The following is a 15,174-nucleotide window of genomic DNA, read 5'->3' on the forward strand; positions in this document are numbered from 1 at the left end:
ACATCAAATGACATTTCTAGCTCAATAGATCAGGCTCTCTTTCACAGCTGGGTGAGTTAGATCCAGCCACCCAGTGCAGACCCCAAGCAAGATTTTCACCTCCAGACTGTCAAGGAAGTAGAAAGCAGCTCAACTCCTAGGCCACTCAATTGAAGTAATCCTGTTTATTGAAATATATATTTTGCTTGGTGTAGAAACAAAAGAGAGTCAGTCTCATTTACTAACTGCTCATTTTATAAATGCTTCTCCACCACTTACACTAAGGGCTGTTTGCAAACGGAAGCCTTGCTTGTAACACTCAATTATGTCCTGTTGCGTCTTGTATAATGTTTTGGTAACAGCTGCACAACACAGGTATGCAGCTAGGAAGTTATGGCTTCAAGGGTTTGCAGACATAATCCTTCCTCTCTTTACAACCTAGCGAAATAAGATTAAATCTACTTTGGCCCCATAGGTATGCAGAGATTTGTGGACACCCAGCAGTAGATGGGCATCATCCAGCTTCCTCTTAAGAACTGCCTGAGAGTGAAATCCCTTCTCCATAAGGTCCCAGGGCAGGTCACAACCATACGGTCATATAACATTAAAATCCAATAAAATCACTGAAAACAAACTGATGAATGTACATCAACAACGGTAATGGTCCTGCAAAAAATGGCAATTCCACATGGCTAGCAGAGTAATTTAGCACAACTTCTTTTTGACAGCAGTACAACTTCCTTTCTCCAGTGACATATATATGATTGTATTACAATGTCTGTAGCCATCATTGGTAATAGATGGAGATAGGACAGATTCCAGCTCAGGGAGAGGAGGAGGAAACAGGACGCAAAGAAACGGAGGTGGGGTGGCTGGACAATGGCTTGAGAGCATAATGCAGTGATGGAGAGGTGGGGGACAAGGAAGAAAAGGCTCAACGGGCTAAAAGGTCAAAGTAGCAAGGTCCCTAAGAGTGGGAAGCTGCAGGAGCATGGAAAGACTGGTCTGGCTTAGGACAATATATGCCATTGGCTTCCTCTGCAGTAAAAGACCATTATAACCCTGTGAAGTTATGTGCAAAGTTTATATACACAAACAAACAGAAGTGCTTTTCCTGCGTACATATTTTTTCTACACTTTTCACATTTTGTTACCACTGCTTTCACAGCCCCTGTAATTTCATTTTATTACGCTCTGAAAGAGGATTTGCTTCCCCCACCCTTGCCAAAGTAAGAATTTCACCTGCAACCTAAAGATTCACTGTTGCTGAAGTGATTGATGTGACAGATGGCTCAGCTCTAGCAAAGCTTTTTTCCACCCTGCAACTGCTAGCAAACAAGGGAGCCTTGTTCCCATTCAGCAACTATTTTCTCTTTGCAAACGCATTCTCTCCAGGACAATTGGAATGTGTCACATGGAGGGAGATTCTGAATGTGTGAACTTGTCCTGAATCAAATGTGAACTTTCAATCAATAGAAAGCTTTAAAATCAACATTCACATTACAGTATTAGGCTTGTATATATTACCAGCTCCTAGCTGCATCCACTCTGGATTTGCATAGGTCGATTAGATCAGCCTACCTGATGTCCAAAACAGAAGCAGGGTCATGGATACAGTTTTGTGTATCTGTTGCCGTGTCTCATTTAGCAGCGGCAGCTATATTAATGGATTTGCATTGGGGAAAACAGCTTACAAGAAACCGTAGCCATTAAAAGGTATGCACCCAAAGCTCAGTGGTACCGAATAGACTTTGCATACAGAAAGCTTCTCAAAAAGCAATCTCTAGTTTAAATTTTTTCAAGTAGTGGAGCAGGAAAGATCTCTGCTGGGAGCTACTGGCAGTCAGAGTAGGGTCTACACTGAGAATACTGCTCTATCCGGTCCAGAGAAAGGGAACAGACATTGCTGGGAGTCAACATCCTATCAGCTTCACCAGCATGAAAGCATGTCAACTTTGCTTTCCGTCAAGTGCATGATGAGAACACTACAGAGCTGTTACATGAGATCCATTAATGAGCACAATGACAGCAATTTTGGAAGGAGGAGATTAAAACCATTTTTCAGGGTGGCTTTTGCAAGCTAGAACGCTCAGTAACCAAATTTCAATAGTTCCCTCTCTATTTATGTGAAACTAACAGGCGTTTCCACTTTGGGTGATGGAACTTTCTTGTTTTGTGCTGTGATTAATTTTAATGTTGGGAAAATTCGTGAGTTTTAAGTGTGTGGGTATTATGAATTCCTTATGAACTTGGGGCTCTCATCAGAGGAATACTAGAGCCTTATTATTAGTAAAAAACACACACACACACAAAAATCCTTAACAAATAAACCTTTTCCTTATCAGAGGAGGATAGGAATGGAAAGGGAAAACATTTGCCTGGACTACAACACAACACAGACATTCCAGGCACGTACACAATTGTTTAGTGAATCTGTCTTTCATAATGGCCTTTAGCTTCAATACAAAGGGCCTTTTTAGAAAACAAAACAACCAAATATCAAAGGCTAAATATTTTTGCACAAACGTTGAAACTGTATGAATGCCTCTTTTCTGCAAAACTATTTCCACAACAAGATTCTTGATTTTTCCATTTTATTTTTTCATCTTGGCAGAAAGCCAATAATATGGTAAACTCTGCTTCTTGGATCAAAAGTTCATCTCTCGAGTCAGTGCAGTCAAAGCTCATCTTGTCTTTACAGGGAAGGTGGGATGACTGTGAATCACTTAACCATGTTAAGACAAGAGATAATACAATGGGAATAATTTCTGAAGATGAGTAGCTGGTGGATTTCAAGGGGAAATGGGAACAGTTTCATAAAACTTTAATGATCGAGAACCCAGTGCGTGCCCACACTTCCATTTGCCCCATGCCTTGAGAGCACGGGTCCAAGCAGCTCTTCGTTTGTTCCACCACTTTTCCCCAGGAAAACCAGTTGTTTACTGCCGAATCAGAACAAACATCAAGCCACAGAAAAACCAATTGACAATTGTTCTGAGTCAGTGGTAAGCAGCAGGTTTTCCCATGGAAAAGTAGTGGTACAAGCAGAAGTGTGGGTGAGTTTCTCAGTCAACAACACACTTCCCCAACCTCATTGCCCTCCAGCTGTTTTAGACTGCAGTTGTGCATCAGGGCTGGGGAAGGCTCATTTCCAAGAAAGGAAGGGGAGGAAACAAGGGCGGTTTGACTATTACGAGATTTTCTCAATATTGTGGCATGCCTGTAACCCAGAGTCTGATCCTTACTTACAATAATGTATTACAGGGTCCTGAGGCAATGGTAAACTATGGTTTATTGCAGCCCTTGGTATGTTATTATATGGTGGTGCAGAGATGCTGTAAATATATATAAACAATAAATAAACCCAGCAACTAACTAAAAAACTGGATTGTATGAGTAGAAAGCAGGGGAACAGGAACAACAGGCACAGGACCTACTCCCATATCTCCAAACCATGGTTTGGTACTGCATGTGAGCCAACCCATAGAGCAGAGGAAGCCAACACAGTGTCCTCCAACTTTTGTTGAACTGCAGTGCCCATTATCTTTGAACATAAGTCATGCTGGCTGGGGCTGATGGGAGCTGGAAGGCACCACACTGGCTGGAAGGCACCACCTGCCATAGTGTCCAGGTTGCTTGCAAATTAACGATACAGGTTACAGACATTTGGTGCTAACTTACCAGGCCGCAGATTTAGTGAGATCTTTTGTGGCATTATCTGAATAACATCCAAACTGGCCACACTAGAGCCCTTGCTGCTCAAAGGAAGGTTCTTTACTATTTTAATGCTGCTTTTTGTACTCTCAAAGTGCCCCGCACAACCATTGGCTATTAGATTTTCAGTGAAGTCACACCTCGAAGTGATGGATTTTTTGCTGCCAAATTCCTGCAAGGAAACAAAATTGAAGTATGCAGCGTGAGAAAATCAGTTTGCCCAAAGGATTGTAATGATTCAACACAAAGCTAGCTGGGAAGATATTTTTATTATTGGAATTTTCATCCTGTAAATCCCACAGAAAGCTCATAAAAACAACCTTTGGGGTTATTCCATTTCAACTTACAATCAACCCATGAGTTAGGTTGGACTGACAGAATTTGACTGGTTCAAGGTCAGCCAGTAACATTCATCAGCCACCGGGAATCTGATTCCAGTTTGACATGGTTCAAGTCTAATGAAGACCTACAATTCCAAAATCTGTAACAGGGAAATATTATTATTTGGCCCCACCAATTGTTATGAATAGTGAGCAAACATCTATGTTCCCCAGAACACATCAAGGTAAATGTTAAACAAAACTGGGGGGTGGGGGTGGATTTTTTTCTTATGGGCAAACCCTTTTTAAATGCTTAGAGTATCACCTAAATACCATTGCCTCATGGAAAGGCAGGGTTTCTTCAGATTTGAACATACACATGTGTGTTTCTACAGACACGTCAGGATGATGGAAAGGTAGCAATTCTAAGAACTAAAGCATTAGAAACAATGCAAGCCAAGGTAGGCAGGAAAATCAGTGTGTCATTTTTTAATCTACAAACCACCACGATTTAGATTTCTGCAATTATGGAAAGAGATCAGAGCAGCTGAATGACAAACAGATGGTTACTCTCTTGCTTCAGACCCAAACCTTTCCCCACTATGGACGATTCAAACTTGTTGTTCTCAAAGGAATGTTGGTGTTGGCGGAGGAATATCCATCGGACTGAGGAACACTAATCATTTAAAGGGATCTCAGGAATCAGGGCTGGGGAAAGCCCTTGGAGAACCTTTGTCAAGTAGATAATACCAGGCTAGATGGACCAGTAGTCTGGCTCACTTGTAAGATATCTTCCTGTATTGACTCCAATTGCAGGCAAGTGCATTAACAACTTGGCTAATACTTGTCAAATTTCTACCAGTTTCTTTGCCTTTGCATGTTTAATAGCAATCATAATAGTAGTTATACAGTGCTTTCTTTAGGTACTCAAAGCTTTTCACAGCCAGTATCTTTGTACTCCGGTAAAGCAGACCATCATTATCTCGTATTACAAACAAGGAGCTGATAATATTAAGGCTTAGTATGAAGGCCATAGAATGTGCTGAGATTCTGGCTCACAAAGGTTCCCCCCTCCCCAATGGGCTTTAACCCCAGAAGTGCTGCTCTTTTAGCATTTTTCAAAACATTTAAAAAATATTAGAGTTTACTTAAACAGTCCATCTTGCTATTCAGGAGCTTTCATAGGAATCCAAGTTCCTGTAAAAATGAAATAAAAGAACTTTGGCCAGAAGTTATATTTGGTATGTGAAATGTAAATCTTGCCTCATTCCAAACAGTGATATTCTAGTCCAATAATAAAAAACCCCTCAAAAATAAAAAACAAAAGCACGTAAACCATTTTTGTGGGCACACACATGCATATTTGATGTTGAAAACTCTTCACCAATTTGAGGAGAGAGGAAAAAATCCCTCCAAATTATCAAGTTACAAATGCAAGGAGTTTGACTTGAAACTGCAAAATCGGCAAAGTATATATTGACCTAGTTGTGGCTTTCTTATTGCTACACATACCCATTATCTACTTCGCAATGATTTTTTTAAAAAAGTTTCCTCATTTGAACTTTCTATGCACAAATCACTAGCTAAGCCTGTGTCATAAAAAACAGAATAAGTAAATTTGCAAGCAAGCACAATCACAAGTATGCAATTGCACAATTCTTGGTAGAGATTTTTTAAAGGACTAGTTAGAAGAAAGGTCAAGCCGGAAATCAGGTCATGCTCAGCAAAGAACAGAGGCCCAGTTCTTACCAGGCAATAAACCTGCATCTGGGTCGAACCACTCTATTGTTGCTCGTTTATTCTGTCCAACATCTCTAGGTAAAGGGTAAAGGGGCCCCTGACCATTAGGTCCAGTTGTGGCTGACTCTGGGGTTGCGGTGCTCATCTCGCTTTATTGGCCGAGGAAGCCAGCATACAGCTTCCAGTCATGTGGCCAGCATGACTAAGCCGCTTCTGGCGAACCAGAGCAGCACACGGAAACGCCGTTTACCTTCCAGCTGGAGCAGTACCTATTTATCTACTTGCACTTTGACATGCTTTTGAACTGCTAGGTTGGCAGGAGGAGGGACCGAACAACGGGAGCTCACCCCGTCGCGGGGATTCAAACCGCCAACCTTCTGATTGGCAAGTCCTAGGCTCTGTGGTTTAACCCACAGCGCCACCAACATCTCTAGCTATACACAAAACAACCTTAAGAGTACATTTGACCAGATAACATGATGGGATGCACCTAGGGGGCAATATACTTCACCCATTCTACCTTAAATTCGGAGTGGGGTGGGGTAGAGTAGGACCCTTATGGCTGAAGAGTAATCCAGTACAAATTTATACAGGAAGACTAACTTCTGAGGCTTCTAAAGAAACTAGTATAGAGGCATTGCCCATCAAGCACCTTCCAGATGTTTTTGGACTACAACTCGCATCGTTCCCAGTCAGCACAGCCATAGTGGTTGTGACTGGTACAAAACCTCTGGAGGGTACCAGGTAGGGGAAGGCTAATATAGTGGACTGCACTGCCAATAATCTCTTAGTTGCTTCCGACATGTGGAAATGTTCTTCGTCAACACAGGATGAGCTGCATGCAGGGCTTCTGGCCAAAGCATACAAATCCATTAAAAGCAATATAAATTAAACAAAACTTGTAAGGAATGCATGCCTATATCTTAGGCATCTATGGGATGGCAGGAAAGCATTTTTGTGTGCTTCCCTAGTCAGATATCAATAGCCAGGAGTTTGTTTCACCAGTTTTGGCTGGTACACCCTACATGAAGAGATCTGGCCTAGCCACAGTAATCTGTGTCCTGGTCATGTACTGGCTTGACTACTGTAACGTGCTTTACATGGGGCTGCCTTTAAAGACTGCTTGGAAGCCTCAGCTGGTATAAAATCCAAAACACTAGAGTACAGTGGTACCTCAGGTTACATACGCTTCAGGTTACAGACTCCGCTAACCCAGAAATATTACCTTGGGTTAAGAACTTTGCTTCAGGATGAGAACAGAAATTGTGCTCTGGTGGTGTGGCGGCAATGGGAGGCCCCATTAGCTAAAGTAGTGCTTCAGGTTAAGAACAGTTTCAGGTTAAGTACAGACCTCCGGAACGAATTAAGTACTTAACCCGAGGTACTACTGTACTGGACAGGTGGGTACGTGGTTGCATTTCTGGACCTAATTTAAGGTGCTAGCTTTAAGCTTTAAAGCCTGAAAGAACTAGGTCCAAGATATCTAAAGGACTGTCTGCACCCATGTTGTCTTGCATGCCCTCCAAGATCTGCATCACAGGTCCTCTTTGTTTGCCCGCCAACTAACCAATGATATTGGCAGGCACAAGAGGGCTTGTTCTATGATGGCCCCATGCCTTTGGAACCCCTTACTCCATGGGTGCGGGGCCGTTTTAGCTCAGCTGCCCAGATTGCTATCTTCCACCACCCCTTTGCCAATGATGCTTCAACAGGTGGGCATGTACTCTTTTATTTAATATGTAAGCCTCCATGGTGGACTTTTTATTTGGATAGGCAGCATATAAATGTTTTGAACTAAATAAAGGTGGGATGAGCCCTATTTCTCTACAAGCAAATGCAAAAAAAGAAACAGAGGAGCTTGCAGAGGCACTAGAATAAAATTCACCTCTGTACAATACATTTCAGTTCTCTCATGTATCTACTCTTTTGTTTTTCTAAAAAAAACAACCTCCTGCATGCTACCGGCCTGGTACACTCTGAAAGATTATTCTGCACGAACTATTTCAGTGATCTGTGCTTTGTTCTTCTGTATTTTTCCTCTGCACTAAGAGCTACCCAGGCATCCTTGGGGTTTATTTTTTAAACAAATGTGTTTTTTCTTCCATCTCGTTTTGAGGCTCACGGTGAGTATGGATATCATGTAAATGCTGTATAAAATTGTTAATAACAGCTAAAGATAGAGGAGAAATTCAATTTTTGATTCAGTTTGTGTTTTGTGCCAAAAATATATATAAATGTACTGATGAAAATAACTTAAAAACGCATCACACAAGGCAGGTTTGATTTGCAAAAATATGTATGAATACAATTTTGTACTGAAGAGCCAATGAATTTTTACAAGGAGTCTTCTTTAAAAAAAAGCAAACTAACGAGGAAATGTGGAGAAGTGAACTTAAGAGTTGTTTTCTTTAATGAGAAACTGAAATTGACAGATTTGCCCACCTTGTCCAACAGTACAGTAAAGGGTTTTTGTAAAACAAAAACAAAACAGACATCCCCAGTCAGTTATCTCTCTCCTGCATCTGTAATACTCCCCCAGCTGTAAAACTCCACATGTTTTTGGCACCAATTACAGAATACACATTATCTGATAAATCTTTGAGTACAGATTACATTCTACAGACCACAATAAAGTACAAGCATTTTTTTTAAAATTGCAGAACCAGAAATATAGACAAACCACACCCTCCTTTTTTCTTTTCAAAGAGGAAGACATTAGAGGCTTCGAAAATTTTGTCTAAAGCACACTGAAGCTAACCCATAATATGAGCTAGAAGTTCATTACCTGATGCAAACCAGGTTATAAGAAAATACTGCCAATTTTTTTCCTTATTCCTTTACATCTTATCTGTCAGTGATCCTCTTTTAATTTTTGCCATTTCTCCTGCAATATCTTGCCTCTTTCACGCCTCAGCCTCAAGGCAAATACATACCAGGAGCATGTTATTTCCACATACAGTACAACTATTTTTTCTTCTTCTGAAAATAGAAGTTTAATGGAAGCTTTCAACTCAGAAACAAAATGCCTCCAGAAATATTCTGTCCAAGGATTTCAGGTGAAACATGCTTCCATTATGATACCATCTAGCTCTCTGACTTTATGAAAAAAAGATCATGCCAGTATAATCTATTGCAGGCTTCATAAGACCATGGTCCACCATTTTTAAGAATTTAAGGAAGTCCGTCTTTTGTTATCCATTTACATGTTGCTTAAACCTGCAGGTGTTTGATTAGAACAAAACTAATACTGAAGTCTCAATTGAAACTACTGCAGCTGGTAAGTAAAAAGGTCCAGGGGTTTAGTAATTCAGCAAGGTCTAGGCCAGGTGTACCCAACTTGGCACCTCCAGAAAGTGTTGGCCTCCAATCGATTATGCTGTTGGGGCAAATGGCAGTTGTCACCCAAAACATCTGGACAACACTAGGTTGGGGAAGCCTGATCTAAGATATATTGCAACAAACCCAGGGCTAATAATTGTTCTTTTCTCCTGCAAAATCAAAATGTCATTATTCCTGAAAAACAGATTAAAGGGCACAGTGATCTGTGGAGAACCGCAAGTCTTAAAAACCTAGCTTTGGAAATTCCTCAGAAAAGAGAGGCCCTGTTAGACTTGCCACTGGAATTTGGGGGGGGGGGTGTCAGGGAGAATTTGAATCTTCTGCTGAGGTTCTGCCACTTCCATACATGCAATTTAGGATACTCAAAGAACAGCAGCACAAAACTGAATTTGTTAACATTCCATTAGACAGACAGATTTTCCACACTTCTTAGGACAGGGAAACTAAATTTGAAAATAGAATTCTGCCTGCGCACTGCAATGTAATATTTGCACTGCTGGTGCAATCCTATATTCAGAAATGTGCGCATTATTAAAAATTGGATTTATACCACACCATTCCTCCAAGGAGCTCAGAGTGGGGTGGGTGCTTCTCCCCTTTCTCCATTTTGTCCTCACTGCAAACCTGTAAGGCTGAGAGAAAGTGACTGACCCAAGGTCACCCAGTGAGCTTAATGACTGAGTGGGGACTAGAACCCTCGTCTCCCAGGTCTTAAGGCTTACCCAGACTTGCCCCACCACTTTCCCCCGGGGAAAACCCAAACTCTACCTCTGAATCAGAGAGAACGTCTTCGGGTTTTCTCTGGATTGACGTCTGCTCCAATTTATTGCTAAAGTGTGGGGTTTTTGGTGAAGATCAGTGGGACAAGGGCAAAACGGCACAGATCTATCCCTAGAAAGCATAGGACATGCAGAAAACCACTCAAATCCATGCTTTCCAGGCACAGGATAAGTCTGGGTGAGCCCTTAGTATGACACTCTAACCAACACACCACACTGGTTCCATTGTTTTCATTGAGGTTCCTCCCAGAATAAGTGTCTGCAAGGCTGATGCTTAAAGGTTGCATTCAATGAAGTTAAAGAGTTGGAACTCAAATTTGCTCCGCTAGCGGGCTGCCGTTCTCAAACAGATCCTCTTGCCCGAGAGGTTCCACAAGCAGACAAATGTGTATGCACTAGTGAGGTCTTGTAAAATGGTTCCGCCAGTGGGGCTGTTGCACTGGATCCTTCTCTTGCACGACTTTCAGAAATTGATCTCCATTACTGCAAAGGCCCTTCTGATAACAGACTGGTAGCTTTGGATGCAACCCTTAGTAATCCTGGAGCCCCATAAACTTGGAAGCAAGGACTGGAATTCAATACAGTACTATCATTCAGTAAGTGCAAGCACTTTAGCTTGCACCGTGGAACTATCTCCCCTCTTCTCCCCCTAAAAAAAGCATGCTGTTCTGGGGTTCTCCCAGCCACACAGAGGGGATTTGGGGAGGTGTATGGGGAGGATTTGGGGCGAGGAGCTCAATTGCATTAACAGGAGCCCTTGTGCTGTTTTCCACAAGGGCACCAAATTAGTTTAATCCGGCCCAGGAAACCCTAAACTTTTTTCTTGGCTAACAAGGTTTTCGTGGCTCTAAATATAAATTTTACTGGCTAGGGTTTCCCCCCCACTCAAAGTGGGAACTTTTGTACAAAGTGGGGAAGGAACAAGGACACTTAAAAGGTCTGCTACAACTCTGTACTTTTAGAATATCAATGTCAACTTTTTTCACTAAACATTGAAAACCTTTTCCTTACGGGCAGTGGCACAATTAAAGGCAGATAATTTAAACTAAGAGCTATTGTGGCCTTCAGGAATTATTGTCTACAAACAGCCCCTTTTCACCTCTTTGCTTTCCAGTCAAATTGGGGGGGGGAATCTAAACCAAATAATTGATTTGATAACGCAGCATCAGCAGCTACTGCTGAAGGCTGACCTATAACTAGCGGTCACAACAACTCCCGGATAAACATTTCTGTTGGCAAAGCCACTCAAAAAATAGCCCTTTTGTGCCAAGAAAATAAAACAATTCTAGCCCAACACCACAGCTTCGCAAGCAATATTTTTTCTTTCTGATGTCACCACCACTTATACACTTGGCAGAAACACACTTCTTACAGATGCATACAAGATGTCTCTGAGGCATTGAGGGGGTGGTGGGGGGTGGAGGGTAACCCTTCCCCTATGCCTATGCACTCTTTGTACAAGAGGCTGAGCATATGAAGAACTAAACACCATCATCTTCCTGGCTGGATGTTTCCCATCCCTACAGGCCAACAGTACTCTGGCACTTCTGACCTCAGATGACCAACTTAAGTGTTATCCTATTACTGTGCTTAAATTGAAACTTGCTTCTTACAGGTTCCATCCTGTAAAGTATTTCTACTGGTGCAACAGGACTGATGTTTCCTCTCTTCTCCCCATGCCACCCCCAAATCTGCTCCAGAGAGTCCCACAACATTAGCCTTGGCAGGTCTCCAAGGAAGTGAGCCTAAGTATATACAGTGGTACTTCGGATTAAGTACTTAATTCATTCCGGAGGTCCATTCTTAACCTGAAACTGTTCTTAACCTGAAGCACCACTTTAGCTAATGGGGCATCCTTAAACTTTCCCCAGCAGAGTAGTCTTTTGACCCCCATCCTACGCCTCCCCTCTCTGCGCGTAAACCAGCTACGCAGAGAAGGCGTGGGCAAAGGGGGACCTGCCTCCCCCCCCCCGCTTGGCTCAGGCCCGGTGCTGTGCCTCTCCCTTGCATCCTCTGAGCCCTGCATCCCTTCCCCACTGGAGGTGTGGCTTCCCTCCTCCACGGAGGAAGTGATGCTTCTCAAGATCTTTGAAGGCTCCCTGTAACGCAACTGCCCTTCCACCTCTCGCCTCTGAGCTGATGGCAGTTCCCTGACAGACAGCAAATAAGACATTGCAATGAAAACATCAGGCCATTATCCAAATGTATAAAGTCAGGTTGTATATACAGCATGATACCCACAACCCAAAGCACATTTTAAGTGGGCAGGGAAGTCCATTATACCAAAGTGACTTCAATAGCTACCAGGAATCCACTTCAGATCACAGCAACTGAGGCCCAGGCCCACATTAATCATGTGCATTTAAGTCGCATCGGGTTCAGCAGCCCTGGTGTTACAGAAGAGTCGCCACAAAAGGAGGATGTTTATGGCATAATTATGCAAAAGCTGTATTCTTTAGAATTTTTCTTTTTTATATAAAGGATAAAAAAATGATAAACATTATCATTCTAATTCATGAGAGGATATTATAAATAAAACAATTGCCATTAAGCATGTATTACACTGCAACTTAATATTAATTGAAATATTAATATTAACTAATCTTAAAAGAGTTGGCCCATTCAAGTTAATAGACTTAAGCCCATTGATTTCAGTGAGTCTAATATGACTAATGTTGGTTATCAACCATTTCTTTTTGCTTGGACTACATGCTACTGATGCCATTTTTATTGCAAATGGGGGACAGGGAGAAAAAATACAACTTCCTGGCACCATTGCCTCAAATGGTCAATTAAGTGTTATTATATAGGTAATTACAAACTTATTTAACAGCAAGGTTCACAATAAGACATGTGAACATTTGAGTTACACAGAACTCCTCTTCAGGCTAGAATTAAAATGGAGGAGTAGAGATTTTGGGCAGAGGCTTGGCGTCGCACCCTTGGTGTTGTTTATGATTTAGTACAGGAACTGAGGAAGCTATGATATAATACAGGAACTAAGGAAGTAATCTGTTGACCAGTCTGCCTTGTACAAAAAAACACCTGAGGTTAAGGATTCTAGACTGCAAATATACAAAGCTAGTTTTAAAGTAAGAAGGACCAAAGAAAAGTGACAACTCACCTCTTTATAGCACCAAGCACACTCGGGATGAACAAGCAAGCATTCTTCACAGGAGGTAGCACTGCCACTTGTGCAAATATTGAGACCTTTAAGAGAGCAAACCAGAGAAATTGACCAAAAAAATACCCCATGAGAAATAACAGGGTGCTTGTTACTATTCACACCAGAATAAATATGGCAGATCAGAAACAAAACTAAGGCTGCACTCCTAACCCCACTGGGGGACTAAGCCCCATTAAATTCAACAGAACGCACGTCTTGAGTAGACCTGGACAGGATTGCAGTCAGCAGACGCACTGAAATCAATGGCCATGACTAATTTAACTACAAAGATTTCAGTGAGTATACTCTAAGTATGACTTTATTAGAGACAACCCTTTAGGAATATCTTTCTCTTGATGTGTGATGACTTTGCTCCCGCCCCCCCCCCAAAGCCTGCATTTGTTGCTTTATAAAAATGAAGTAATTGCTTGTTTTCTACTTAGATAAGGTTAAATAAACAGCCCTTGTCTAGCAAGTTATCAAAAACTCCCATATTTATCTAAAAACATGCTATGTTAGGTTGTTTTTAGTGCTAGGAATTAATGTATCTATAGGCAGTCAGTCTGCATTTGAACGACTTAACATTTTCAATGCTTGGAGCTAAGACTTGCCACTCTGGGGGCCTTTGGGAAGAAGGATGGGATATAAACTTAATAAATAAAATAAGGGTTATTTTAAAATGAGGGTTATTTTAAAAGCCACACCGTGCACTTTGAGATAGTCTGATCACCAAAGTATTCTACTGTACTGAAGCCTCAAAGTTTAGGGGTGTTTTTTTTTTCAGCCCAAACAACCATACAGTGGTACCTCGGGTTAAGTACTTAATTCGTTCCGGCAGTCCATCCTTAGCCTGAAACTGTTCTTAACCTGAAGCACCACTTTAGCTAATGGGACCTCCCGCTGCTGCCGCGCCGCCAGAGCACAATTTCTGTTCTCATCCTGAAGCAAAGTTCTTAACCCGAGGTACTATTTCTGGGTTAGAGGAGTCTGTAACCTGAAGCGCATGTAACCTGAGGTACCACTGTATTACCTTCCTATGTGTTTGAACAAGAATCATCTGACAAAGTGATATTCCTATCTACTACCAGTACCCAGAATTTTTATAGCAGGGCTCCTTTAAACAGCAACATGAGAGACAAAAAGTCAACAGCCATAACTTTCCCATTCATGGCATGGAGATGGGATGATAAGGGAAAGTGTTTATTTCTGCTAGTTGCACAGATGTTAAGAGACAGGTACAGGAGCCCTGACAGAGTAAAAAGATGCATCTTACACTGTAAGCAACAGGCCAGTATTTGAGAGAAGAAAAATCCTAGGAACCTTTCTAGCAAATACTTCAAATTCCTAAGCACCAGCACAAACTTTCTAGGCACATGGCAACCAGATGCTTTGAATTTTCCCCACCCTGCTTGCAGTGTGGTAAAAACATTGGTGAGTTAGCACGCTGAAAGTGCTGTGAAAATTACAGTATTTTTCTGTGGCTGTGCATACTCAATGGAATTTTAGAAATCTAGGTAAAGGTAAAGGTACCCCTGCCCCTACGGGCCAGTCTTGCCAGACTCTAGGGTTGTGCGCTCATCTCACTCCAGAGGCTGGGAGCCAGCGCTGTCCGGAGACACTTCCGGGTCACGTGGCCAGCGTGACAAAGCTGCATCTGGCGAGCCAGCACAGCACACGGAAACGCCGTTTACCTTCCCGCCAGTAAGCGGTCCCTATTTATCTACTTGCACCCAGGGGTGCTTTCAAACTGCTAGGTTGGCAGGTGCTGAGACCCTGCCACGGGGATTCGAACCGCCGACCTTTCGATCGGCAAGTACTAGGCACTGAGGCTTTTACCCACAGCACCACCCGCGTCCCTTTTTAGAAATCTAACTGTGAGCAAAAGTTTGTCTGGAAAAATTATGGAACTCTATTTAAATAAAATATGTCTAGGTTATTCTCTGGAATACGAGAACTTGTGGCAGTCAACTGACTTGCTTTTAAAAAGGGGAAATCATAGGCATCCCTCATTTTAAGACTATTTGAGATCTGAATGGATTCTGGTTGAAGTGAGTAAACTGCACTGATCTGAACTTGACCTTTTAATAACATGGCATTTAATTAATTGTCTGAACACACATGCAGGTTACATAACTAT

The 15,174-nt window shown here is 42.0% G+C and overlaps 1 protein-coding gene across 1 annotated transcript in view; it reads right to left on the minus strand.

The window, feature by feature from the left end:
* ITGB5 (integrin subunit beta 5) overlaps window positions 1–15,174 on the minus strand; it is a 75,952-nt gene that overhangs the window by 48,737 nt on the left and 12,041 nt on the right. The window contains exons 2-3 of the mRNA XM_081924961.1: window positions 12,996–13,081; window positions 3,661–3,865 (exon numbers count right to left, since the gene is read on the minus strand). Coding sequence (XP_081781087.1) covers window positions 3,661–3,865; window positions 12,996–13,081 — 291 coding nt within the window. The remainder of the gene's footprint in view (window positions 1–3,660; window positions 3,866–12,995; window positions 13,082–15,174) is intronic.

Source organism: Podarcis melisellensis (assembly GCF_964234715.1).
Source record: "Podarcis melisellensis genome assembly, chromosome: 1".
In the NCBI taxonomy this organism is placed as follows: domain Eukaryota; kingdom Metazoa; phylum Chordata; class Lepidosauria; order Squamata; family Lacertidae; genus Podarcis; species Podarcis melisellensis.